This window comes from Anser brachyrhynchus (assembly GCF_964034855.1).
Source record: "Anser brachyrhynchus genome assembly, chromosome: 1".
In the NCBI taxonomy this organism is placed as follows: domain Eukaryota; kingdom Metazoa; phylum Chordata; class Aves; order Anseriformes; family Anatidae; genus Anser; species Anser brachyrhynchus.
Window position 1 is genome coordinate 212446525 of NC_137694.1, and position 27867 is coordinate 212474391.

At 49.6% G+C, this 27867-nt stretch overlaps 1 protein-coding gene across 4 annotated transcripts in view; it reads left to right on the forward strand.

Moving 5' to 3' along the window:
* The window catches only part of STIM1 (stromal interaction molecule 1), a 94658-nt gene that overhangs the window by 50226 nt on the left and 16565 nt on the right, over positions 1 to 27867 (forward strand). For all 4 annotated transcript variants that reach the window (XM_080564626.1, XM_080564627.1, XM_080564628.1 and 1 more), the window contains 6 exons: positions 1088 to 1199; positions 2467 to 2582; positions 16902 to 17079; positions 21794 to 21971; positions 25925 to 26092; positions 27325 to 27425. In XM_080564626.1, the coding sequence (XP_080420752.1) occupies positions 1088 to 1199; positions 2467 to 2582; positions 16902 to 17079; positions 21794 to 21971; positions 25925 to 26092; positions 27325 to 27425 (853 nt within the window). The remainder of the gene's footprint in view (positions 1 to 1087; positions 1200 to 2466; positions 2583 to 16901; positions 17080 to 21793; positions 21972 to 25924; positions 26093 to 27324; positions 27426 to 27867) is intronic.

Genomic DNA, 27867 nt, shown 5'->3' on the forward strand with positions numbered 1-27867 from the left:
TGTAACTACAGGGAGTTTCCTTAAGCTTTGTGTTTGCTAACGTGCATCTGTGAATCACCGTGCAAGTTTATGTGAGGATTAAACCTTCTTTTGAAGCCTTGCTGTCTTTTGCTTAACTCCTGGCTCTCGTCCCGTCAGTTCTGTCATCTTTCTGTTGGAGGCATTGAACTCACCGGGGTGATTTGGAAGATGCTTCTCATATTTGTGGGGCAAATCATTGCTGACATTTAAGACGGGACCACAAAGCTTTGAGTTCAGTGTTGATACAGCCCTTTAAGCCAGTAGTAAATGGGTCTTTTCTCCACTTGGCTGTTGGAAACCGCGTGTGAGTCAGGCAGGAGGACGCGGGGCTGGATGTGTGCGAGGCAGTGACCGTCAGAGTGGGCGTCCAGCTCAGGGCTCTCTGAGTTGCTGGAGGCTGGGTAAATGCCCCACGAACTCAGCCCACACTCAACAAAGGCAGAAGTTGGTAAATTAAAGCATTGCAAAAAAACAACCCCTATGTCCTCTGTAAAATTACGTTGCATGATTTTCTTTGCTTTCACATTGTTCCTGTAAGTACAGCAAAACTAAGGTGGAAAGGCAGAAGCTCCCTTCCCCATGGTTCCTTATCCATGGCATTCGAGCTTTATGTGTCAGCTCAGTGTCGGTGTTAAGTCCCTCAAAGCAGGGCACCCAGGCTGACCTTGCATGATGTAGATCCCTGAGGCAGGTGAGGCCATTGCAGAGGAGAGTTCCCCTGGGCAAATGTGCTTTGTTGGCAGTTACAAGACAGCAGCAATATCACTTGGATGACGGAAAGCTAAGCAGTTTCCCTTGCCACCTGCGTGTACTTTGGGTCTCCCAGAGGATCTCGGCCACTGATATAGTCCTGGTATAATAGCCCTTGAGATTTCATGGCCTCAGTTGCTGACTCACTGCATATTTCATAGGAATGTATCTGTTTAAACTCTACAGATGTTTTCCCTTTGCTGAAGACAATAGGAAGAGGTGTATCTGGGAAAGTAACTGGTTATGCTGTTGTTGCTGACTTGATTTTAGTTGCTTGGTAAAAATACTAAGCTGCTTGCGTGTTTTCTACCCACAGTGTATAACTGGACAGTTGACGAGGTGGTTCAGTGGCTCATTACATACGTCGAGCTGCCGCAGTACGAAGAGACCTTCAGAAAGTTGCAGCTGAGTGGACATGCCATGCCCAGGTCAGTGCTCACTGCGTTGTCTTACCAACCTGTGGGATGCATGCCAGGGAGAAAAACAGACTTGAGGTGGCTCATAACATCACGTGAAGTTCATCTGCGTGTGCAGAGCCACGTATAGTTCCTGTTCCGCTTCAGTTACGCTTGGAGGGTTTGGCTCTGCTGTCGTGTTCTTTGATTTAGCTGTAAGTGGGCATTTACCTGCTATGGGTGAAAGGAGAGGCTGCAGTTTGAGCGGTGTGGTTGGAAATGCTGTCCATGCTGGTTTGGGGCTAGAGTTCATCAGTCCGCATATGTCCGAGCTTTGTATTCAGAGCTAAAACCCTGAGCTAGAGCAGAACAGATCTAGGTGATGTCCTGGCTCTGCCACAGATTTCCTTCATAATCCCGGTGAAGTCACCAGGCTTCTCTGGCATTGTTCATCGTCCTCAGCAAAGGGATGACCTCTGCTTGCTGGGTCGCATCTAGAGGTTCGGGGTACTTGCTCAGGGGTAGGTGTGTGTCTCTGCACCACCCAGCACTGGTATGTGCTGATGTTAATTCATGTCCCTTGATGCTCCAGCAAAGGAGACTTCAAACCCATGAGATCCTCAAGAGAAGCACTTGCTGTTAGGTGACGTAAGCTCATAACCAACTTGAAAAATCTGAGTGCAGCTTTTGTGGTAAAGGTTATTCTCTCTGTAAAGGAACCTATAAACTGACTGATAAGTTAAAAAAAAAACAGCACTAAAGTGTTCAGGGCAGTGCGTGGTGTGTGCTCAAGTTTCTTCCGTGTGAGAAATATGTTCCTATAGTCCATGAAATCAGACATCAAAGGCTATCAGTATAAATGGATTTAATAAAATAATTATATCAGTAGTTTAGGTTGCCAGGATAAATAAAATAGGCATGGCCGTGTTTTTTTCTCCTCCAACTAAAGCCAAAGATGATCATAGAGTCATAGAATATCCCGAGTTGGAAGGGACCCCTGAGGATCATCGAGTCCATCTCCTTGCTCCACACAGGTCTACCCAAAAATTCAGGCCATATGACTGAGAGCACAGCCAAAATGCTTCTTAAACTCCGACATGATGCTGTTTAACACTTTGATACAGATCTTCTGTATAGGAAACAACATTATTTGAGGGATTTCTTTTGTCCCGATGGTCTAAGCAGGTAGTTTTCTGGTCCTGTTCATCACATTTCTCCTCCTGTAGTTTCCATGTTACTAATTTTTGGTCAGTTATTAATTCAGATGGATATGACCGTGCCTAATTCTTGTTTTTTACAGGCTAGCAGTAAACAACGCTACCATGATGGGAACTGTTCTGAAAATGACAGACCGAAGCCACAGGCAGAAACTGCAGCTGAAAGCTCTTGACACTGTGCTCTTTGGGCCTCCTCTCTGTAAGTAACACTGCAAACCTCAGCGGCTGTTAAGTGAGAGGAATCGTATCTGCTCAGCATCAAACAGCGAAGATACATATCAGCGTGATCCAGAGTTTATGCTGTTTAAATTGTTGCTGGTATGATTAGCCAGAAACAGCAACAGGTTGCCTCTGGTTTGACCCAGCAGCTCTGTAGGCATCCTGCCACATAGCATTGTGTTTGTCTGATGGGCCTCTTGCAGGCGTGGGCTGCATTATCCTGCTGGGATCTCCCATGTCTGTAGGATAAACCTTTCTGTCCTTTCCATTAATCGCAGTGCTGGCCCTGTGGCCCAGCGGTGCATTGGCAGCTGTGCGTTAACACATCTGTGGGTGGGAGCCGCCCGGCATCCACCTGAAGCAGCTGCCTTCAGGTGGAACTGCAGGCCGTCGGGCTCCTGGCTGCAGATCTCCTCCAAACCAGCAGAACAGCAGCGTTTAGGATGAATGAGAGCAAGGGACTGAGTTCTTTTGATGCTGATTACAGGCTTCTGTTGATGATCTAGAAGCGCTGCGATGTTTATCTCAGCGCTGCTTGGGGCGCTCCTTTTGCATTCATTCTGTCTGCCTCATGTCTGCCGTCTCTTTATTAAATGTACTTCTTGTGTCTTTCCTACTTATTCATGTTTTCCTCTTTAGCTTTTGATGCTTTTGTGAGGTAAACGGAAGCCTTGCTTGATCAGGGGCCTGTTTTGCTTGGCATCGTGCAGATGTGATGGATTTTAAGGCAGGCTGTATTGCCTGCACACGTCTTGAGCCCTCTTGCAGAGTGCTCATCTTTCCCTTTTAGTCATCTTGTACCCACTGTGTGAGAGGTTTTAAAAAATGAATACAAAGGGGTGCTTTCTCACCATAGAGCAAATACAATAGTCTGGATGCAAATTCTGGTTCAGGAACTGCCATGGTTTCAGTTGCTGGCAGCTGGAAATATATACCATCAGAAATACCACTTCCTCTGTTGTTTGTGTGGTTTTTTAAGCGTCTGTTACTGCCCACTGTTGGCAGCACCAGACAGGATGGTTGTACCAGATAGTCGGCAGTAGCAGACGGGATGTACCTTGGCTCTGCACAACGTGGACATGCTAACAACCTCACAGAGAAATTGATTTTTTTTGGCCCTTTTCCAGACTTCCCATGATGCGCTCCCCAGCATTTGGGCCGTGAGAAGTGATAAGGTGCTTCCAAAGTCCAGCTGTTGGTGCAGCTAGTGCAGTCGCTTCTTGTTTTCAGTCTGTATCCAAATTCCTGAGAAGAGGCACAACAAGGCAAATCCTGGGCAAACTGGCTGCTCTGAGTAAACCGGGTGAAATTTATGAGGCTTGGAGGAGACACGAGCCGACTGAATGAGACGCGTAGGTTACACAGCCAGCCATTTTCGCTCCCCGTCATTACAAAACACGAACTCCCTCGGGGAGGGTTTCCTTTTTCATTCGCAGGCCTGTCAGTCGCGGGCCTGTCAGTCGCGGGCCTGTCAGTCGCGGGCCTGTCAGTCGCGGGCCTGTCAGTCGCAGGCCCGTCAGTCGGCCTGCCCGGGGCAGCCCCCGCTCTGCCCTTGCCTTGCGTTGGTTCCTGCTGGCAGCGTCAGGGCTCGGAGGAGGAACCCGGCAGGCAGTTGTTAGATGCTCTGTAAATGGCAAAGTAAATTGCTCTTAATGATTCCAGGTCAGTGGCTGCTCTCTGTGTTAGAGGTACTGCCGCGCTGTCGTGGCACTGTAACACGAGCCTCCGGTCACGCAGATTAAAGTGCGCGGTGAGCTGCCCTTGGTGCGTTTCAGATCAGTGTTCACAGCAGGTTGTGTGGGCTGCGAGCCTGTGGTGGTTTTACCCAGCTGGGCGCCGAGCTCCACCACAGCCGCTCGCTCACTCCCACCCCTCAAAGAAAAAAAGGGAGAAAATGCGATGGAAAGGGCTCAATGGCTGAGATAAGGACAAGGAAATCACCCAAATGTTATTGTCACGGGCAAACAGAACAGGGAGATTAATAAAATTTATTGCTAACAAGACAGAGCAGTGAGAAACAAACCAAAAAAAAAAAAAAAAACGAACTCCAACACCTTCCCCCCATCCGCCTCTTCCACCTCCTCCCCCCGAGCGGTGCAGGGGAACGGGGACTGGGGGCTGCGGTCAGTCCCTGACGCTTCGTCTCCGCCGCTCCCTCACGGTCCCTCTCTGCCCCTGCTCCCCGCGGGGTCCCTCCCACGGGATGCCGTCCTTCCCGAACTGAGCCTGCGGGGGCTGCCCACAGGCAGCAGCTCCTCAAGAACTGCTCCCGCACGGCTCCGTCCCACGGGGTCCATCCCCCAGGAGCAAACTGCTCCAGCACGGGTCCCCCACGGGCGGCAGCTCCCCCCAGACCCCTGCTCCTGCGTGGGCTCCTCTCCACGGGCTGCAGCTCCGGCCCGGGGCCTGCTCCTGCGGGGGCTCTCCATGGGCCGCAGCCTCCTCCAGGCCACATCCACCTGCTCCACCGGGGGCTCCTCCACGGGCTGCAGCGTGGAGATCTGCTCCGTGTGGGACCCGTGGGCTGCAGGGGGACAGCCTGCTCCACCAGGGGCCTCTCCCCAGGCTGTAGGGGGACTGCTGCTGTGAGCCTGGAGCACCTCCTGCCTCCTGCTGCACTCACCTTGGGGGCTGCAGGGCTGCTTCTCACTCCTCTCTCCAGCTGCTGTTGTGCAGCAGTTTTTATTTTCCCTTTCCTCAGTCTGCGCTCCCAGAGGCACAAACAACATAGCTTACTGGCTCGGCTCTGGGCAGCAGCTGAAACTGGCCCTTATCTGACATGGGGCAGCTGCTGGGCTCTTCTGGACAGAATCACAGCAGCCCCCCGCTACCAAAACCTTGCCATGTAAACCCAATACAGTACCGATCGGGTACGTGAATCCTTTAAGCTTTTAGCTGAAGTAGGGATTTAACGCTTTTTAGATGGCAATATTTGCTATTTGGTAGTTAACTGAATGGATTTGTCTCTGGTTTATTGTGGTGAGAACTCACTTATCTAAAGCTAATTTCTTGAGACATTGATTGCAAAGCAGCAGTTCGCAGCAGCCATTAGCAATCAGCAGTGATTCAGGAAGTACTCAGTGACCTTTTAAGCTGCAGAAGCTGCTCTTCTTGCTCAAAAATAGATTTAGTGGTTTCAGATGCATTCCAGTTACTGTTCTTTTTGTTGGTCGGTGAAGGTGGTCTCCTATGCTCCCTGCCGCTGCAAGGGAAGCTCCCAGCAGTGGGATGTGGCTCACAGGTGCAGGATCTTAAGGGTTTTTCTTCTCTCTTAAAGATGCTCTTATACCTGCAATGCATAGGAAGTAATAAATAAAACCAGTCCAGACTGGAGTACCATGGCTGCTTCCTTCAGACTCACAAAACCAGACGTCTCATTGTCAGTGGGGATTACAGCCCAAGTACCACGGCATTGTTTCTCATTCTGCCCCATAAAGTCGGGGAAACTTCCTTGTCCTGAGGCTAAAAATCTTCTCTGATGTCTCCTGTAGTTTGGTGCAAAGGCTTCAGCAAGCATCAGTTAGCCGATGGGCCGCCTGGCCGGTTTGCTCGCTGATCAGCAGACTCCTGTGGTCTCACGAAGGCTCATTTTCTGTGCCAGACTCCAGACGTATGATTCCTCTCTTCAAAGAGGTCTGCTCACTTGCAGGGCTACAGCTCTGTAATTAATCCGTTGCAAAGGAGTATGGTGAAATTACAAGCCGAGCAAGATGAACTGATTGAGTCTTCTGTGTCTGCGTTCCTTTGTTTTCCTGTTCCTTAGTTCAGAAATTCATCCAGGACCAAATATCACAACTTCAGGTGAAATAGGAGAGGAGAATTTAAGAAAGCAAGCAGTGAAGTGTAAAACCATAGGGTTTTCTTTGTGAATAGTGAATTTAAATTTTTATTCTTAACTCTCACGTAACAGAGACTCGGTTGTATGTCTTCTCACGTACTGCCCAAGGCACCACTGTTATATGAGTTTGGATTGCAAGGTGGGCGAAGTGCCCCGTCCAGAGTTACCCACCCTGGTGGCTGCTGGTCACCTCCCCAGGGGCCGGGGAAGCGAGACCCACGTGGCCCGCGAGGTGTCAGGAGGAGTTTCTGTAGCTCTGCTTCCCAGGGCAGAAGGCCACGAGGCGTAATTCGGTCCAGGGGGCTCCAGCAGCTCTCTGAATCCCGGGGCCGGTGCTTCCCTGGGCTGCTGGCAGAGCGGGGTGCAGGCAGGGGGGCTCGCCCCAGTGCTGCTCTGCGGCGCACGCGGGTGCCTCCGGTTCCTGCAGTGCTTTGCTGGCATCCTCAGAGTGCGAGGTGCGTGTCTGCTCCTGCCTCAGCCCTTCTCCGTTTTACTAGGGACTAGTAGTTGTCGTCCTGAGTATTAGACCTTTATTTATTGGACGCCTGCGTGCACAGCGACGGAAGCACAAGGATGGGTTGCCTGGAAGAGGAGACGTTTCCCGAACAGACGTGGCACTCCTTGAAGGTTTCTGGATGAACTTACCTTTTTTTGTTTTTCAGTAAGTGTTTATTTCTTTGGTGTCCACTCTGGGGTGGACAAAGCCACCTGTCCTTTGGTAGAGCTTCGGATGGCTGATTTGTTCTGTTTGTTGTAATTAGAAGTGTATTTGACAAGTACTTTGAGACCCGTTTAAACATTATTTGTTTAAAGCAATAGAATTTCTTAACCAAATACCAGATTGATTTATCACTGCGAGATTTACCATCCTCTTTAAATATTTACAGTTAAATGGATTGTGTTTAGATTACCTGCACCTATACAGAAAAGCAGCTTTGTCCCGTTAGGACACTTCCTAAGTGACTTTTGTGCTTACAAGTCAGTCAGCGCTGTGTCAGTCAGCGTAGTTTTCTCTGTCCATGTGACGAACACCTGTTAAATAAGCTGTGGCTTTTTTTAACAATAGCTAGGAAGATAAAAACCCAGGGGGTGCGGTTGGTGTTAAGAAATCCTATTGTCCTCAAAATCAGCAAATCTTTAAAAGGTGTAAGGTTCTTTACCTGGTTATGTTGTGAGTCCACTAGCAAACAGAAAGGTGTTCAAGCACTGGAGGAAAGACCCAGTCTCGATACAAAGACAAGAATGATAAGTGCCTTCAGGGAGATGTAGAAGACTGTTGGCTTGGCTTTTAAAGGAGGCGTGCGTTTTGTGTTTGGTTTTATGCTGTTGTACCTCAAGCAGCTGCAGCTGGAGCTTTTCTTCTTTCCTGTGTTGTCTGAAAACATCTGCTGCTGCACGTGGCAGGCTGCATCGCAGGTCTGAGTAGTTCCCACAGAGGAATCAAAAAATTAGTAATTCCCATGTGTAGTTTTTTCTGGTACTTCAATTTCAGTGTTAATAACTGGTGTGGAATTCACTGAGAATGTAGATTTCTTTTGTTTTATCAATGCTAATGTAAGTTGCTTAAAAATTGCTGTTTTTCCTATAACCCAACCAGGTTTTATTCCCAAAGTAAAACTTCGTGAAACTTTCAGTTTGAAAATTGAGGCTTTGAATTTGTGTCATTCACGGTGGGACACTTGTTCAAGAAAGTTCAGGTTACTCTTACATCTTTACTATTGCACAGCTTCTTACCTTGCTTCTTTAAAACATAAAACACGGCAGCGCTGCAAACCCAACGCGGCGTATTATCGTCCTGCAGTCACCTGCACGCCTACCGTGGGCTTTGGCAAAACGGTGTCTGTTCTTCCTCCTTGCCTCCCACAAATAAAAAGAAGAAAAGCACAGAAACCGGTGTCCCTGGTGCCGGCTGCTCACCCCGCAGTGTTTGTACCCGTGGTGCTCTTGGCGCTGTCTGGCAGCTGAGGTTCACCTCTGAAAACTGCTCGAGACGCTACGCAGTCGGCTTCTGCCACGGGGCATTAGACAGGCTAAATAGCTGGAACAGCAGAAAGTCCTGGTACGGCGAGATAAAAACAAGAAAAAGGAGTGTTCAGGGGTGATCCTGTGCTGCAGGGCACCGCACGGGTGCCCACGGGTGCCCTGCGCCAGCCCAAGCCTGGCGGGTGCGTGGTGGGGCGAGGCTGCCAGCCGCGGCCGAAGGAACCGATCAATCCACGCGCCTCGTGCAGGAACCAGAGGTGATGTTAAACGTGAAAAACGCCGCCTCTTTTGTTTGACATAGGTCTTTGGAGAAGGAGAAGAACACCTCCCTGTTCTTTGCCCCACGCTGTGCACCGGAGCCTGGGGTCTGTCTGCAGAAACCAGCTGCAGTAACCGCGGGCAGCTCGTCTGCACTGGGCCTGTGCTGGAATAAGTCACGTTCCTCTGGGATAGTTGTTGTTAGAAAGGCAGTAAGCAGAAGAGGAGTTCTGGCACAAAATACCTGATCCGGAGCAGTTTTTGTTCGAGCACTAGTTCTGCCAGCTGGCTCGTGCTGGCCAGCCCTGAGAGCCTGACAGCGACTACAGGTACGCGCCGTCTGTACGCGGGGGAGCTCGCAGGGTCCGACGCCCGTGGCAGCGTGTGGAAGCCGTGCCTGTGACGCTGATCAAACCAAGCGTGATCCCAGCACCTTGGGCGTTTCGTGGGGCTACACCAGGGTGCGTGAGCTGAGTGTTGGCGGTCTTGTGATTCACGTACGTGTGGCTGAGAGCGGCCAGGCTCACGCTGTTGGAGGCAGGTGAGGTTGTAGAGAAGTAGACATGGTTACTGCGATTCTGAATGCATCTTCTCATGTTGTGCTGGCACTTGGAAGGAAACAGCGTGTGCAGCCGTCCCGTCCCGCCTGGCACGCCACCAGCCCCCCGCGGCAGCGCTTCCAGCAGACCTCGACAGAGCCCCTCCAAGGATTTTACTAAAATGCAATTTAAGCTATTTGGAAACTATAATCATTCATCTGCTAAATTCCAGGCACTTCTGTTAGCAATTTGGGGAATATGGGTGGGTTTGTTTTTTTGGTGTGGTTTGGTGGCAGGGGGGTAGCATTGTGCACAGCAAACCAATGCGCGTTCTGGAAAGGGACTTGGTGAAATGCTTGTCGGGGAAACCCCACTTAGTTGCAACAATAGCTAATGAATATGCTTTATCCTGTTCATTTCTGAGTACGTTAATGGTGCTGAGAACTCCATTTGTGGAAAAATAATTGGCAGTTTGTGGTAAATACTGTTTTTTGTGAACGTCAGTACAAAATGTAACAGCTGTACTTTCGTCCTTTCTCCCCCTCCTGAAGTCCATATGGAAAGTGCACGTGTCTGCAGCCCGCCTGCTCTGCGAGGCGACGGGTTGAATCCGACCACGGGTTGGATCTAAAATATCCCGAGACCTGTCACAGAGTAGGAGAGTGCACAAACTGGGGTAAAGTAATCAAGTTTCAGACGATCTGGATTTTTATTTAGCATTCTTTGAATCACTTGGAGGCAGCGGCCAGGATGTCCGTCCGAGCTGGTGGCCCTGGCCCTGCTTGCAGTTGATGGGAAGAGGCAGCCAGACTGCTCGTCGTTACCCACACGCTTCTTCCCAGGAATGAAGACTAATTCTTCTGGTGAACCTGCATTCCTACAGAGCTGTAGGAAGCAAAAAGGCAACATTCACATCGAAGCTGAGTTTTCCTTATTTTTTCCTTATCTGCTTGTCTTCAGTGAAAGCTGCCGAAGAGGAAGGATGTTTGCCAAGCGGCTGCGTGGTGTGGCTGGCAGCTGTTGGCACTGGAAGCAGGAGGAGGCTGTGAGTCAGCGCGGGCTGGGTTTGGTCGGTGTCTCACGGGGCTACACCTAGCACCCCAGGCTAAGGCAGGCTGGAGCTGCCCGGCTGGGAAGGCGGTTGTGCTGCAGCCGGCTGGGCAGAGCAGGCGGTGGGAACGGTGAGGGAAACCTGCAAAGGGGAGGAGAGCTTGAGTATTGTGGGAGGACAGAAGACAAGTTGTCTGAACGAGTCACCCTAGCGGTCTTCTCAGAACGTGAAATAAGAGGGATTTGAAATGATGCATGTGCAGCAACTTGCCAGAAGCTGCTTCTTAGGAAGAGGATGTTGTGATAATCCATCCGGAACGCGAAACGGGGCCAATATGAGTCTTGTTTATTTCTTTAGCGTTGAGTTTACAAGTGAGTGTTTTCAGAGGGTGACTGAACTCTTCTGTGGCGCATTAGGTGATGCGCTAGGTGACAGAGAAGGTGGCGAAGGTGCTTGGATGGCCTCCTGGCCGCCCCGGGGGGCTCCCAGAGCAGCCTTGTCCATGACCCGCGTCGGCCGGGTGCAGGGCTGCTGGCGCGCAGCCACATCCCACGGTTCCCTTCGCCTTCGAGAAGAATGGTTCAGCTGGAGCGAGGACATTATTCCTCTTCGTTCTTACATTTGTGCACACACAGAGGTCGGTGTGCTGTTTGTGTGTTTAAGCAAATTAAAGCAATTAATACTGCAATGGAGTGCTGGTGGGCTGGGCAGAGCAATAGCTACCAGGCATTGCTGTTTATTGATTAAGCACTTCAAGTGACAGGTGGCACTGATTACTTTCCAGCAATAGATTAACTAATGAATTCCAAAGGGAAATTTCACTCCTACTTGAAAAACTGTCCTAAGGCAAAAGGTTATACACATCTCCATAAGCTGTATCGGTATTGCTGAGCCAAGATTTTTATTTAATCCATTTCTGCTGGAACTCTGTTAATCTTCTGACAAATGGGAGGTGATTTTTCCTTAGCTTCAAGTATTGCAGGCTAAAATGAGAGCAGTAAAAAGGAAAAAACCAAGCAGCACAAGCTGAGATGTGTCGCTCTGTCCATGATCTGTGCCTGTGCCCCTGGGCACCTCCTGCACCCAGCCCCGGGCTGAGCCCCAGCCAGCGCTGCATCGCCTGCTACTTCTTCGTGCCCGCTGCCGTCAGTCCAGCTTTAGGACCACGTGCTGTTCGTCACCCCTCTGAAGTTTAATGCAGCCTAAACAGTTGGTCAGGAAGAACAAAATGGAGCAAAGCGGCATAAGGTTACCCAGAGGTGACCTGAGCAATGTAGGTACCGTACTTCAATGAGCTGCTGCTGCTGCTGCCACAGCCGAGCTGGGGCGATCAGCTGTGTTCGCCCCAAGCCTCTTGCAGAGACAGGATCGAGGTGGTAGCTTAAATTTCCGTCGCTGGAAATCCGTAAGTGGTTCGTGTCTCGTGTGCGGCAGGCTGGGAACACGACTGCTTGCAAGCGCCAGTTTCCGGGTGGTAGTGCAAGCACTTTTCTTCAGCAGTCCCCACCCAGAAAGAAAAACACCAGCTGAGGACAGGTAATGGGAGGGCCGTAGAGGAGAATGCTCTGAGGTATCCATCTGTTTCAGCGAGAGGCTCTGGTCAGCGATACCTGAGAACCAGTGATGCAGGAGGGACATCCTTTGTATCGCCAGCCTGCGGCACCGGGGACTCCCTCGGCTTTCTCATTTTTCTCCAGGGCAGCATCTGCAGTCATGGCTTCACTTCTTAGTAAAACCACGGGAGGATGTGCTGCATCACCCAGGGGTTGCACGACCATCATATGTTAAGTGGACAACATCTGTCAGATGGAGTGGGGGAGGCCTATTTGCGTCCTGAGCCAGCACTCTTACTGCTTGCTGGGTGAACACTCTGCACGCTTCTGGTCCCTCCTCTGCCCGTGCCCGTAGCGGTACTGCCAAGGCAACGGCCTGAGCTTGCAAGCTGTTTTTTTTTTTTTGGCGCATCTTCTCCTCTTAAAATGCATTTATAGAAAGAAGTTAAACTAATCAAAGATTTTTGCGTCATGTTTGCATTTTTTCCTGTGTTCTTCAGGCCATCTGTCTGCTCCAGAAGCTCTCAGTGTTTGCATGCAGAATATCCATTATGTCACAGCAGCTGATTTCTGTAAACCCAGGGTACCGTCCTTCTTTACATGCGTTTCTCGTGCTGGCTGACGTGCACTCCTTGCTTCTGGCTTTCTCTCAGCTAGAGCAGTTCCTACCGGCCACAGATGCCGGCAGCCCGTGTGAGTAACCCCAGAAACGATCTCTGCGGGCGAGGGTGACCCCGTTACGCTGACGCACTTTGAGGCCGGTTTCGCTCGCAGCAGCGGGGGAGCTGCAGAGGCCCCACGGCGAGGCTGTGCCCGGGAAGGGCCGGGGGATGGATGGTGACGCCGGGAGCAGGGTCGGGCTCCAGCACGGGGACACAGCCAAGAGCAGGGAGAGCAGTAGATGTCACTGGCAATTAGGTCCACGTAACGAATCCCTTAGGAAGCGGTCAGAGGGGAGTCAGGGCATACGCATCTGTCATCTGCTGCTGGTGGGAAAGCCCCTTGTTAAAAGCCCCATCTTTTCTGCTTTAGGCACGTGTCAGTTGTTCTCTGCCTAAAAAATAAATCAGAAAGACGAGGTCTAATACAAGGCTTTTTTCCTTATAGCAGATTTAATGCCCTTACTACTGTTAAATATCTATTTTTCTCTCTCTCCGGTTTGAACCTAGCTTCACGTGCTCTTGGCCTTTCCTTCCTGTTTCAGACTGCATGGACGAGAGCTAACGTGGAACGCTGTCTTCTAGACGTGAAGTTCTGTAGAGGTGACAGATCTATCAGAACCCAGAATGCCACGTGATGGCATGGTTTGGCGTGGCATTCGCATCGTCTCCTGCAGCTCTCTTTGTGGTTCAGGCCTTTTTTGAGACCCCCCACCCTGCCTGCATCCCCCTGGGTGCTGCACCCAGCTGCACGCGGCGTCCCCGCTGCCATCCTCGCCAGTCCCCGGCTTAGTCCTCAGCCCGAGGCTGCGCCCGCCTTCACACGCCGCTTATCTGAGGCCTTTGACTAGGAGTGACTCATCTTGGCCTGATGTTCTCTGTGGTGCGTGTTTGTGTATGTTTGTATTCCTCATGGTCCTGGAATTTTTTGTCTGTGGCTTGCAACCAAAACGCGGAGGAATCCCTGTATCATTTACATCACGGCTTCAGGATGTGAAAAGGAAAACGTTGACCTAACGTGCCTTCCGTGCTTGATATTCTTCCAGTCCCCGCTTTGTCTCTCTTTGCTAGCACATCCCAGGTACATCATTTATTGGAGATGCGTGGGACTGCGCGAGTATTCCATCCCCGCCCCATCCCGAATTCGGTCAGATCCAGCTGTGAGTTTCTCCCAGTTAAAGCTCTCAACATCCTCCTCTTCTGCTTCTTCATCATCTCTTGCATACCTGCAGCGTTTGTTTTCTTTGTCTCTTTCATGCCCTGTTGTTTCTGGATCATGTGTCTTGACCTAAAATAGAGGTTTACTGGCAATGACGTAGGCGTGAGTTAAAGCAAATGTCTTGTGTACTGGTACCTGATTTCACTAGATTTCACTAGGGCGTAAAGAGATTTTGGGGTATAATAAATATTGTTCTTGCCTCAGGTTTGAGATTCCTCATTGCTCTAAATGGCAAGTAATTTTTATAAAAACTTTTTATTAAAGGTTTTGACAGGAGACGTGACACAAATTATTTCTCAGCAGCCTGAGAAATGTATTTAGACCTCTTCTTATCAGGTGAAGCCTCTGCTTCTCTTACAAATTTACTGGTTTTTGAGTTTCCTGGGAAAAAGAACAGATTCTTATGCCTTTCTCTGTAGCCTGTCTTTGGATTCCTCACAAAATTACGGAGAACACAAATGCTGTCTGAGTGGAGCAGGGAGCATATCTGAATTAGAAATGAACGTATTAATTTACTGCTCAGAAGCAGAGCAGTTATGTATTCCTCCTTCCCATTTGAAGGAACTACTCTGCTGCCCCTGGATAGCTCTTTGTCTTACTGCCCGTGTGGGTGTTTTACCGTGTTTCAGTATCCCCGATGAGAGGCTTCAGATGCGATCTTTCAGAGCCTTAACTGTGAGTGTAAGGTGATAAACGCCCATGTGGAATGCAAAGGGCCAGTTAGGCAATTCCCTCTCGCGTTGTGCCGAGATGCTGCTTAGACCTAGGCATTATGAAAGCTTTTAAATGCTTGCACAAATTAAAAGGAAGGGAAGTGAAAGCCCTAAATTTGCTTTGTCATTTTGAGGGAGGATTTTTTTTTTTCTTTCAAAAAATGTTTGCTAATTGTATTTTAAGGTAGCAAAGATGAATTTGAGGCCCTGGAGGCCTTTCTGCTCTACATTTGAAATACTTGGGAAGGCAGTAACGTGTTCGCGTTACTTCAAACTGTGTCAACATTTTGTTGGCAGAGATCCATCTCAAATTTAGTGAGATCAACAAGTCTCGCAAGTCTCTAAAACGCCAATTGAGGTGGAAGGGCTTTTGGGGGAAACTTGCAGTGAGAGCACCGCAGTCGTCTTCGTCCTGCTCAGTTCGTGAGAAAGTACTCAACGTGTCTTCTTACCTGAAAACAGAAAGCTGAGGGATTTTGCTAAAGCCGAAGGAGCCGGCTTCACAAGGACACAATGGAAGTTGCCCGGGAAGTGTTCCAGCAGCGGTTTGCAGAAATGTTCTCAGCGCCACGTGTGAGGGTCCAGAAATGAGAGGTGCTCGGAAACCTGCAGCCCAGCCGGCAGCTTGTGCTTAGTCCATTTGTGCAAGTTCATCTGAGGTCCTCACCGAAGTGCATGGAAAGGAAGGGACCGAAGCAGAGGTGAAAGTCGAGATCTTCTCGACTCGGGGCTCGCCCCAAACCCTGCGCTGGCTCTGCCTCGGGGCCCCTGGGTGGGCGCTGAGGGCTGATGTGGGCTCTGCGCTGCCGCCTGCAAATGCATCCTTCAAATGCCGCCTTCAAATGCGCCTTCATGCACGCGTGCATGGAGGAGCATGTGGAGAAGCTGGGACAGAAGCTGGCAGCCTGGCTGCTGGCGGCAGCACGGCACGGCACGGCACGCTGCTCCTCGGGCAGGGCTGGCTGCTGCAAACCACTTGCAGGGGGCTGCACGCCGGGGTGGGGAGCCTCCCGTGCTGCTCGGGGTGCAGCGCGTCTCGTGCATGCGGAGCTGAGGTTTCCTTCAGCCCGGGTGCAGGACAGAAGGAGGGCTGTCGCATCAACTCAGAGGACGTGGCGTTCCTGGCTCCTTTCAGAGTAGCTGTGAGATCTCATTGATGAATTGGCTGGCACTTCCACGACTGAGCCCTGCCGAGGTGTCAGCGCCCTGCCTGCTGGCCGCGCTTGTCTCAGAGCCCAGCGAGGAGCCGGCGGCCCCGAGTCCAGCGGAGCCGTCTCCAGTTAACTCCTCTCACGGGCAGCAAGGAGAGTGGGGAGGTTGCATGCATGCAGCTCTTGGTTTAAAAACCTCTGCTCCTATTTCAGGTGAAGCAAAGAGGTTCTCTGGTTGCCTGTAACTTTTTTTCAATTCCCCCTTCGGCTGCCAACCTAAGTTGTCCCATTGGAGGTGTTCGTCTGAGCACCGGGAGCCGGAGATGACAAGCAGAGTGTCGGGGCTGGTTTGCTCTCACATAAACCCTCACTCACGCTCACCTTCCTGTTCTACATCTGCATGAACGCTGATGTAAAAACCTCTGGGTCTTCAGGGAGTTTTAGAGGAACCTGTGCTGAGAAGCCGTGTTGGCTTGCTGGTACTTCGAGTGTTGTATGGAGCGGCTGAGCCCCACGTGTGGCTGCCCTGAGGCACGTAAATCTTGATATCAAAGCTAGGATAAAAACGGCTCTACCTCTAACAGAAAGGAATTAGGGTTAAGAAATTAGGGTTGCTGTAACTGGGGTAGCGGCTGAATATGGAATCACGGCTAGCTTCACTGAGCTCATCATTTCATCTGTAGCTTTCTTGGTACCTCCTTGTTCGAGATTTGCTAAATAGTAAAAAAAAAAAAAAAAAATCTGCTTCAAACGTGTTCTTGGAGTTGTTGTTTTTTCAGCACCTAAGAAAACAGTTACTTTCTTCTGTTCTCTCCTGCATCCACACTTTGAAGTAACTGTTCTGCTAAGTGTTGAAAACGGAGGGGTTCAACACCGAGTTGTAATTCTGATGGAAACTGTTTGGCGGTTTGAAACTTGATCTCCCTCTTCTCTGGGATCACAGTCAGATTTTTTCGACAAAGTTGCTTTCTTACCTCTTATGCCTCTGTGCTCTCTGGTATCTGCGTGGTATTGCCCTAAAAACAGCTGTTCCGATGGTTCATACATGGCAGCTATCATGTGTTATGTAACTCCAGGCATGTTATAAAACTTTGAATTTCATCTTTCAGACTTTTTTTTTTTTGCTTCCCCATTCAAATTGAATAAACGTTGACACAGTCCTTGTTCTCTAAGTATTGATGTAGCTCATCTTTTCCCTTTGTCGTGGCACCTGGGTCACAGTTTCTTCCAACACCACTGTAAGTTCGCGCATCCAGCTACGGTGCAAGCAAAAAACGGCAGAGTTAATCGTTTGTTCTCTTTTTGAATTCAGCGGTGTCTCTGCTTCTCTTCCAGTGACTCGTCACAACCACCTGAAAGACTTCATGCTGGTGGTGTCTATTGTCATCGGAGTGGGTGGCTGCTGGTTCGCCTACATCCAGAACCGCTACTCGAAGGAGCACATGAAGAAGATGATGAAAGACCTCGAGGGGCTTCACAGAGCTGAACAGTCTCTCCATGACCTTCAGGAAAGGTAAGCTCTCTGTGTCCACCCAGTTGGAGCATTCAGCTGGTGATCTTTCCGGCAAAGTTATTCCTCGTTTAGATCTCAAGCAAGACTTTCTTCCCAGCTGTCATCCTTTAGTGTGGCAGTCGCCTTCTGGTGCTGTGTACCACAGTCGGCACCTTCCCGAGCAGTTGCAGCAAACCTGCTAACCGGTCTCCATAGCCCGAATGGGCGCATGGCTCTCAAATTAATTTTCCAGTTTGCATATGAAGATGTGTGCATGCTCACTTGACCTGCTCTTTTGAGGTTAGTTAAGTGTTAATTGAGTTAAGCCAGTGCTCTTATGGCGTACCATGTGAAGGTTTGAGTGGTAAGAACTTCCTGGCGTTACTGGCGTCCTGAATTTGTGCACTGAAGCCACTTGAGCAAAGTGACGTCTGGCACGCTGCTGAGAGGTGGACCCGAGGGCATGGTGACATGTAGCCGAGCACGGCTGTGTGTGCTCACCCGGAGGTTGCTAACGAGCAGTTTCATTTCCTTTCTGTCTTGTTTTTATGTTAGTTTTAGTTTTTTAGTTCCTGTTCTGCTCTGATTGCTGGCTCTAAAAAATTGTTTCTGAGTGTCGAGGAGATCTTGACTCCGTACATTTTTGTTGTTGCTGGCACATGAGAGCGCTCTCCTTCCCCTTGGAAGTTCGGTGCTTTAAGGTGTAAAACATCAAACTGAGAACAACTGACTCGAGCGCTCCTTCAGGGCCTGACAGTGCTCTGCCACTCGTAGTTCTGTTGCAGTCTCTTATTCTAAACAGGTACTTCCTACGCACTTACCACAGTTAGGTGTATAGCAGCAGTGACATGTACGGTGGTTTCTACTCCCAGTCCGACTCCTGTTGAAAATATAACAGGACTTCCCCTCTACACTTAAGATTACAGTGTAAGCCTGCACCTAAAAGGGAAAACGAGCCTCTTAAAGGCATGTAAAGTCATCCAGTTCACGTAGAACTTGTCATCCAGGTTGTTTCACTCCGGGCTTTGGCCATCAGGAAGCGTACTGATAGAGTGGCAGCAGTCAGGAGAGGAATTACACATCCTCTCTTGGATTCTTCTTCGAGCTGCGTGTAGATGTCAGAGCTTCCCTGCCTGCACAGTAATACCTAATCCAGGAGTGTTCCCTGGAAGAATGAAAAAAAAAACACGTGGGGGGGTATTAAGTATGAGTGGGGGAACTGTAGGCACTTTGGCAAAATACCGTAGCCTAAGGAATGTAACCTATAGTCACAGAAATTATTACAGTGGTTCCAGTAAAGCTGCTCGTCAGAGAATGGGCTGAAAAAGCAGGCTCCCTGTGTGCACAGGGGTCTTGTAGGGAAGGAAGAGCTTGCAAGGCTGCTGATGACAAACCAGAGGGGTTTTCTGGCAGTAAGATTTTTTTAAGGGTAGATTTGTCAAGTAGCAGAGCACGGTAGACTTCAGCTCTCCTTTTTACTAATTTTAAACGTAACATTGAAGGATAAATCTTAATTTGGCTGCTGTGCAAGTTGACAGCTACGTTCCCGGTGACGTCTCTGAGAGCGGAGCCCGCCCCAGTAACACGCTGGCTGCCTGGGGGCGGCGTTGCCGGTGACCGGTACAAATGCCAGGATCCTAAGGTTGCAGATCCGCAGTGGAGAATTTTACAAACAGCTGAGGCTTCGGAAACAGTGCGCTGCACACACTGGACCACAGCATGCTTTCTTACCTACTTGCTTAAGGGAAAGAGCCTCCTGGGAAATGTCCGTGTGTGAGGGATGTTTGAAAGCCTTTCACTGCCAGGAGAGTACGATTGCATCAATTGGTATCTGTATGGAGAGAGGAAACTTAACAGACTGCTGCGTATCAGTGGTGCAGATACGTGACCTCCTTTCTTTTTTAACTTGAGGAGAGAAGAAGCTGCATTTCCTCTCCATCTGCTGAGGAGCTGGTTCTAATCCACGGCTCATTTCACAAAGCTTTGCATAATTTTACATTACAGGCTGGAAATATCCCAGAGAATATATTTTTTTTTTCTGCAGCCAGGACACAGGAATTCCTCCCCGGTGTCCAGCTCCTGCAGCAGCTGCCCGAGGCAGTGGTGCCCGGGCGGGATGTCAGTGTCACCATGCGATGTGGGAGCCTTGGGCCCTGCTGCGGAGGGCATCTGTTAAAGAAGGAGATGGGCCCGGGAAGCTTAACTAAGGCTGCAAAGCCAGGCAGGGGAACCACAGAACCATGCGTGCTCTGCATAGCTCGACTCTTGCACCAGCGCACCCTGTGGTGGTTCTGCAGGGCGTGCTCTGCGAGGGGCTGTCCTCTGCAGAGGGCACTGAGCTCAGGGAGTGGGAGGCAGATTCCAGGCCCTTGGCATCCTCTTGGCCCAACACTGAACGAATTCTCCTGAAGAGGTGAATAAGCCTTCGCTTCTTCAGCCTCGCTTACTGGGAAGGTTTGGCCGTGGAGCTCAGCTGCTGTAAAAGTGGCAAAAACTACCACCCGGTGCCTTCCCATGGACCTGGGTAGAAGTTAGGAAGTTCTGCTTGAACTAACCTCTTCCAGCTCATGGAAATCCAGCCGGAATCTCTGGAGGGTACACGATGCCTTCTTCAGCCACGTACTGACTGCTGGCACTGTTACCTGATGGACAACCCCAATGTGCTCTTGAGGACTAGAGAAGGGAATGTATTTATAAAGGGCCATTTTCTGTTCATGTTCAAAATACCTTTTGAGAACATCCTTCAGCTGAGTGACCCATCAAAACAGAAAAGTTCATGTCTTAGCACGTCCGCCTGAAGACCGTGCTCCCAGACTGAAGCCCCCGATGCACCTTGGTTCCGTGCCCTTATCCCGGGTGCAGCTCTGATGGCACCTTGGTGTCTCCTGGAGTTCAGTGCACGTGAACCGGCGTGGCTGAATCAGACGCTCTGCACAGACAGACGTTCAGAGGGAACGCACAAAGTGTGGTTTTGTCCATAACCAGCGTAAGAAAATATGGACTCTGCTGCTAGGAAAAAAACAGAAGTAAGGGAAAACAGAGTATTAGTGTGCCCTGGAAAATCATATTAAGGATAAAATTCCCAGGGAAGGAATTCTGCATAATAGCATAGGGAAATTTCTCCTTTAAACAGAGATATTTTGGTGGTTTGGGATTCTAACAGCCCTAGTGTGGAAGAGCTTTAGCAATGATGCACAGGGCAGAGAGCGTGGGTTTATCTGAAAACTTGGAATGTCTTGGCAAAATCTCCTTAAATCGTGAAGAAAAACATTTGAGTTTCTCAACAGAGCTGTAAATTGAAAATAAACCTTTTCCAAGAAGAGAGCCAACATCATGGCTGCTGAGAGTCCAGCCCGTCCAGATTTGTTTTGAATTGCTGTCGGTATGCCAAGGATGAGCCTCAGCAGCGGGAGCACGCAGACTGCGGTCGGTCACTGCCGACAGCCTGTGCTCTGCTGCCGGGCCGTGCTCATCCCTGCTCCGTGCTCCGCTCGTGGTGCCCCAGGGACCCCGCTCACCAGCGCCCTGCTTACTGAGGCCGGCGCTGCCTTTGCCTGCTCTCCCGAGACGTTCTGCTACGTGCGGGGCAGGTACCGGCACCCGGAGCCGAACCTCGCCGTCCCCTCTGCTCTGCCACTCCTGCGCATCGCCCCGTTGCCTTGCTCTCCAGTTTGGATGTTGAATCTCTTGAGTGGGAGAAGATCTTCGCATTTTGGAATACTCACTGCTGGCTAAGATGATTTTGTTTGTGGCTTTCGGGGATTTTTTCCTTTTCATTTTATGGAGTGCTCTGTAGAAGCAGCTACTTAAGCAGGGCCGGAGGTGTGTGTGGAAAGGACCAGCTTGAGTGGGGAGCAGATCACAGAATCACACAATCATTCAGGTTGGAAAAGACCTCTAAGGCCATCAAGCCCAACCGTTAACCTAGCACTGCCAAGTCTACCACTAAACGATGCCCCTAAGCACCACATCTATGTGTCTTTTGGAGACCTCCAGGGTTGGTGACTCAACCACTTCCCTGCTGCTAGCACTTGGAGGTTGTTTGGGTGGCAGTGACAAGAGACCTCACTGCCTCTTCTCAGGACAGATTCATTCTTGATGCTAGCAATAGTGCTAGGATAGTGCAGCTCCCGTAAAGTGAAGACACAACAGAAACCTTGAACCAACTCGCAGTGACTGCAGTGTCACGGCCCGCAGCGGGCTGAGGCTTCCCAAGCGGAATGGTTAACCCTCCTGAACGGGTGCAGGTAGTCTGTTATTACTTTCTGGTGCCATACATAATCCCTAACGATTTCATCCTGTCATGAGGAAAAATAATGACTTCCAGGCAAGATTAAGACTTGTCTAAATTTGAACATTTTTGCAAGTGGAACATGGAGACGTCCCATCTGTGTATTCATACCTGCTCAGGCCTATCTTCCCCTCCTGTTTTTTTTTCTTCTTTTTTTTTTTTTTTAATTAAAGGCAGAGGTTTTTGTAAATACACTGAAAATTCAAATGAAAGTAGTGAGCATTTTAAAAAATGAAGTAAAGGTGAGAATCCAGAGTTGACAACTTAATTTCTTCTCAGGCATGGTGAATTTTCTCCTTGCCTTTTCAAATACGATCTCTGTTCACACCAGCGTAGAGTGAATAGGATCGGGGCTGCTCGGGGCTGCGGCTGGCCAGCGGGCGCACTGCGGTGCAGGACAGCCCGCTGTGCACAGCACTGGGCTCTCGGGCTCTCTCTTTGCAGACTGCAGAAGGCACAAGAGGAACATCGCTCTGTGGAGGTGGAAAAGGTGCACCTGGAGAAGAAGCTACAGGATGAGATCAGCATCGCCAAGCAGGAGGCACACCGGCTCCGAGAGCTGCGGGAGGGCACAGAGAATGAGCTGAGCAGGCAGAAATACGCTGAGCAGGAGCTGGAGCAGGTAAGGGGTCGCGGAGGGGCACTTAGCAAGGGGGCACGGGTGCATTTAGACATGCCAACGAGAGCAGTAGGCAGCTCCTCACTCTGCTTCTTCCCTCTGAGGAATCCAGTGATGTTCTGCTTCTGACGCTTTTTGCCTTTGCTTTTCCACTCCCCTTTGTGGAGGAAAAGATCCACGCATTTCTTCCACCACTTCACGTTACACATCCCCCATAAGGAGTTACAGCGCTGCTTGCGCGTTGGGTGGCAGGGACAGTAGAGGAGCTGTCTCGAGGGACGTGCTGCTATCACGTCATCCCAGCGCGCCTTCCAAAAGGAGAGGCATTGAACTTGGCCTCTAGCTGCACCCCTCTGGTGACCGCTAACCCCCACTCCAAACCATAAACTCTTTCTTTTTTTCTTTTGTATTTGTGGTTTTAGGAAGAATGTAGAATGAGTTCTTACTGTGTTTCCTTGTGTCACAGAGGTGTACAAAGGAAATCTTCTTCCAAGGAAATTTAACTCTAGATTAGAATCTGTATAGGTTAGAGGTCATATGCAATTCTCAAAAACATTAGTTTTAAATCTAGACTGACAGGAAGATGTTGCAGATTGAAACACAGGCCTAGAGAGAATATTTTTTTTACCTCAAAACCACCTGTTGCCCAAACCTACAACGAAAGTCCAAAACACAAATCCGATTTCTCCTTCCTATTTCACCTGAGAGAAAATTCTTATCTGACCTTAATTTATAGATCAGTTTAAACAGAAATTTTGTGAGCCAGAATGGCATGGGCTAAGCAAGTACCTCGGCTGTTCTAAGGCCATCAGCATGCCCTTCCAGCCCTGTCCAGTCTTTCTGCCACCATGGAGGGTGGGGAAGAAAATGAAACGAGAATCCAGAGTTTCCCACTGACAAGGGAAGAGCATCTGTCCTGGGTCAACCGGTAGCCAGGGAACCATGGGGCAATGTAGCTGAAGTGTGCAAATAGTCAGCAATCAGCCAATTTCCTTTCCTCTTCCTCTCTCGTTGGAGTAAGAGCAGTTCAGACACCCACAGACTCCTGTGACAAGCTTTGCTCTCTTGGTCTCATTCCTCCTAACTTGTCATACAGCCTCTCCACAAACTCATGGAGCTCCATTTCAGAGCATGCATTTGGACATCTGTACTCATGTAACCAGGAATTCAGCCGTTTTGTTTCGGGGGCCATTCAGTGAGGACATACAGCCCTTCTCTCCTAACCCGTAGCCCTTGTACCCAAACTGCTCCTGACCTTTGGAGAAGGTAGAGCGCCATCCATTCCACTTTCCCCCTCCACTTTACATTTGTTAAGATATCTGAAAAGCCAGAGATGACTTAACCACTCTGTTGTTTCTTAGAGGCCTTCGTGAGGGATGCATTGCAAGGGTGAGTATTGGTTTTATCCACCTGACCCCCACTGTGTGGTTATAACACGATCACCACCCCAATGAACTCTAGACCACAAATACAATTAACCAGTCACTCCCACTGACCGTAAACTCATCTGGTTTTAAGATAGTCTTGGGTCCCAGTGAGTATTAGAACAACACCCTCTTTTGCACCAGTTGATTCTTACCACTAAAACAGTATTCCTGCTGGAGTCCAGCATATGAGATTAAAAACCAGTAGATTTCAGGGGCTGGGCTCTCGTATATATATATACCAGAGTGTTTACTCTGATCCCCTTTCTTCTCACTAGGTCATACTCCACCCAAACCATGACCCCAGACCTCAGATTCAGAAAGCATTTGTTGCTCTTAGTGGTCATATTGAGACCTTAGAAATCTCCGCAGGAGAATACACACAGTCTGTTTGCACGGATTCCCCTCTGCAGACATGTCAGCGTTTGTGTTGTGAACACTGCTGTACGAGGGCTCACTTCAACCACTTATCCTTGGCTGCTTCCCTTTTCCATAATTCCGTAAGAACATTGGAAGCGTTTTGAGCACACCTCTACCCCAGATACGTAGGGGCAGATTTCTTGTCTGCCCATGCGCTTACTGATCATGATCAGGGTTCTGCATGGACTGGGAGAAGCACTCGGTGCAGCTGACATCCAAGGGGAAAAAACAGACTGGCCTGAGGTCTGTGATGCTGGATTTGCAACTTTTGAATGACTTAGGCCATGTTATGTTCAACAAGGCTAAATCATACACAAAACGGATATGATAAGCAGCTCACCTCTTCTGTGGTGCCCCCTGGCTACTTCTAGATGAACTCTGCAAAGGTACTCCAGCATAAAATATGAGATGAAAGTATTTGAGTGTAACGTGGTGCTTTTGGCTTGCTAGAAGTTGTGCTTGTGCTGGATTTGGTGAAAAGCGACTGTGCTAAACAACGTGTTAATGGAAAAGATTCAGGTTTGAGCAATCCTTTAAAAAATGCACATCTTTAGTTCAAAAATGAAAAGGCGCTGGCACCTTGCTAGCTAAAGGCAGGTGTGAACAGAGCCATGGGGAACAGGCATTGAAGGTCCCACTGACCGTGTGCTCGTTAGGTCAAGGCCCCAGGGACCAGAAAGAGGGAACGGGTTATCTGCAGAGCTCCCCGGGCCTTCTGCAGAGCTCCCCAGGCCTTGCCCCACACGTGGCACGCTGTCTTGTGGCTGGACCCCAGACCGTGTGCCGCCAGCAAGCGCTCGGCGTTGGCAGGGTGCCGCTTGCCGTGGCGGTGAGAGCACCTGAGCGTGCTCGGGGTTGGAGCTGTGTCAGCAGCAAGGCCGTTGTACAGCACCCAGCCACGCGCGCCCCTCCTGGGCTTCGAGGTGCCGTGGCCGAGGGGCGGCCCCGTGGCCGAGGGGCTGCATCGCCCCCGGGGCGCAGCAGGGCTGAGCTGCAGTCGCCGTCCCGATGTGGAACAAGTGAGCAGGGCTTAGCGGTATTGAAGTCCCTCCCCGTCACGTGTAATAAAAGAGATGCGTTAATTCTTCATGCACTAAATGCTTGTATATCAATTTTTGGTGTTTTCAACCTGCTTATCACCCACTTTCTTCTAATTTTGTAATCATCCTGATCCCCAGCAAGATAAGTGTGTGCAGGAGACGAGCTGCGAGGGAAGGAGAGTCCCCAGGAAAGCTGCAGGAGCTGCTGATTCCAGACGTGGCATTTCTTTTTCTGACCAAGTAGCACATGTTTTGTGTCTAAATATTTTTGTCATCTTGCTCCAGTGCGAAAGTTGTCTTTTGACAAGCTCCCTCTGTTTGGCTCAGTAGCTGCAGTGAAAGGAGGCAGTTGCCTGCACGGTGTTGTCAGCAGTTTTTCTTCGGGAGGAGGAGAAGTTGTGGGTTTTAGCAGATCTGAAGGCAGGCAGCAAACTGCAGAGATTTCTAGAGGCAGGAGATAAGCACTCTGAATATCCTTACCTAAAGTCTCGTTCCGTTTTAACTGACTTGCGTATGGTGCTGTCAGCTCTGGAGGATTTACCGTCTGTGCCACTGTGAGTCAGAGGAGCTGCCCTAACAGATGGGCAGAGAAGGACACGCTCAGCGCTGCAGCGGGGAGGCAAAGCAGCACTGCAGCTGCTGGATGTCTTTGAGAGAAACTTTAAAAAAAAAAAAAAAACCAATAAACTCACCCTTGAGATGAAAGGAAAGTATTGTAGGCTGTTCTGGTCATCCAAACAGCGTGCTGGATGGCTGGGAGCTCACCTTTGAGATGAAAGGAAAGCACTGTGCGCTGTTCTGGTCATCCCAGCGGAGCGCTGGATGGCTGCCCACCTCGCACTCCTCCGTGCCACCTGCTCACAGTACCAGGATGCCACCTCTCCTATTGCCTTTAGCTCCTGTCACGAGTAAGATTAAGTTGTGTGGAGTCTTTTTTTTTTCTTTTTTTTTTTTTCTGGTGCATCAAAAGCCCTGGGCTCGCCCCCAGCAGTTGCCCGGTGGGTCACCAGCGGAGCGCTGCGGGCAGCGGCTGTCCCCTGCCCTCCACCACCGCCCGTCTGCTTCTCCCCAGGTGCGGATGGCGCTCAAGAACGCCGAGAAGGAGCTGGAGTCTCACTGCAGCTGGGCTGCACCCGAGGCCCTGCAGAAGTGGCTCCAGCTGACCCACGAGGTGGAGGTCCAGTACTACAACATCAAGAAGCAGAACGCAGAGAAGCAGCTCCTGGTGGCCAAGGAAGGGGTGAGAATTTCACTGTCCTTGTCCGAGGTCTTCCCCTCGCGGTGCCGGAAGAAATGGGAAATGAAACTTGTGTAAAAGTGTGTTCTTCTGCATCTTCTTCCCGCTTCCTTTCAGTGAGCCACTCCCGTGTTCGTCTGTTGTGTCACGACATGCCAGAAGCCTTAGCGCACAACAGTGCTAAAAAAATCAGTGTGAGGTCCTGTAGTTCCATACATTGTTCAGGTGAAAGACACGATGCAGTTACGTGGCTGTGGCTCTTGACTTCATCATATCCAATGCCTTAGTTCTGCCTTTTTCAAGTGCAGCAGGTGACTAAAAGCAGTGGTAAGCAATGGCCTCTCGCTGAGCTGCAGGCACTGACTGTGGGCATGGCCGTCAGCTCCCCACCACACTCAGCAGGCTGCAGTCCCGTGAAGGTGCAGTGTTAGTCGTTGGCTGTGCGTGGTGCAGTCAGTAAGCAGACAGTTTTGCACCTTTACAGGTTATAATGTTTTACAGGCATGGGAAACAAAATTTATAATGTGCATGCAAACTGTAGGGATCAATCATCGTCTCTCTATTCCCAGTGAAAATAAATTCTGTGCCAACTAAAAAGCAGTGAGCTGCAGGGAAGCTGTTGGAACATGCATTCGTCTCTGTGGACACTGACAGCAGTCAAAACTGACAGCTTATGAAAATTTGTCTGCCTTAAATGTGTTTTTATTATGAACATCTTCACATTTCAGTGGGTTTACTTCTGTTGTGTCAGATGTCACGTCCATGTCCTTGGTTTGTCTTTTGTGAGTCTCAAGTTAATGCCACCAGATCTTGTGAACCAAAGATCTGTGTGTGGAGACTTCAGCTGTGAATACACACAGTGACAAAGGGAAGGTTAAAAAAAAAAACAACAAAACACAACCACCCTAGGGCATTAATATTATTTCTTTTATAGTTTTCTCATGAGAAAGACCAAGCAAGAGACATGGAGTAGCTGGTTCGATTCCCTCTGACTTTTGGGAAATCAGAAAGGCCAAGGAGGAGCATGAAACCTGCAGCCTGCTTACTTGCTTCCTCATCCACTGCGTTAGGAAGAATTTACTGGACATCCTTCAGTAAAAAGAAAATTCACACTATTTACATGTGTGCTAACAGCTGCAGGACTATTTCTGTCTCAGCCCATCCAGGATGTTCTTGTCCTGGAGGAAACATAAGGTCATCTTCTTCCTGTGACCTTTTTTCTGTTAATGTTCCAGGCTGAAAAAATTAAAAAGAAGCGAAACACCCTGTTTGGAACATTTCATGTTGCTCACAGCTCATCTCTAGATGATGTCGATCATAAAATCTTAACTGCAAAGTGAGTATCTACTTAATGTCTCCCTTTATTCTGTCTTCCTCTGTAACCTCTCTTGTATTTCAAACACGAGTGTACTGTCTGTGGGCTGTGCAGGTGCTCTTGGTCTCATTTGGCTTGCCTTTGGGTTCTGCTGGCTTTATTTAGACGGGGTCGGGCTCGCCTCTTTTAATCAATTATGTTTTATGTGTGTAAAATTGAAATCGTAGTTGTGCAGAGCAATTAAAAGTCCCATGAAAATGGCCTTTCCTAAGGAGTTGGGAGGCTGCGGCATTTAGGTGATTATCCCTGGAAATCCCAGTTGTTACTGCTTTAAAGGTTACTGCTCTATTCTTGAATGTGGAACGAAAACTGTCTCAAGCGTTAGGATGCAAAGCTGAACCGCCAGACTCCCTCTTTCAGGCAATGTATTGTGCTTTTCCTTCCATTTCTACATTGTCCCTCG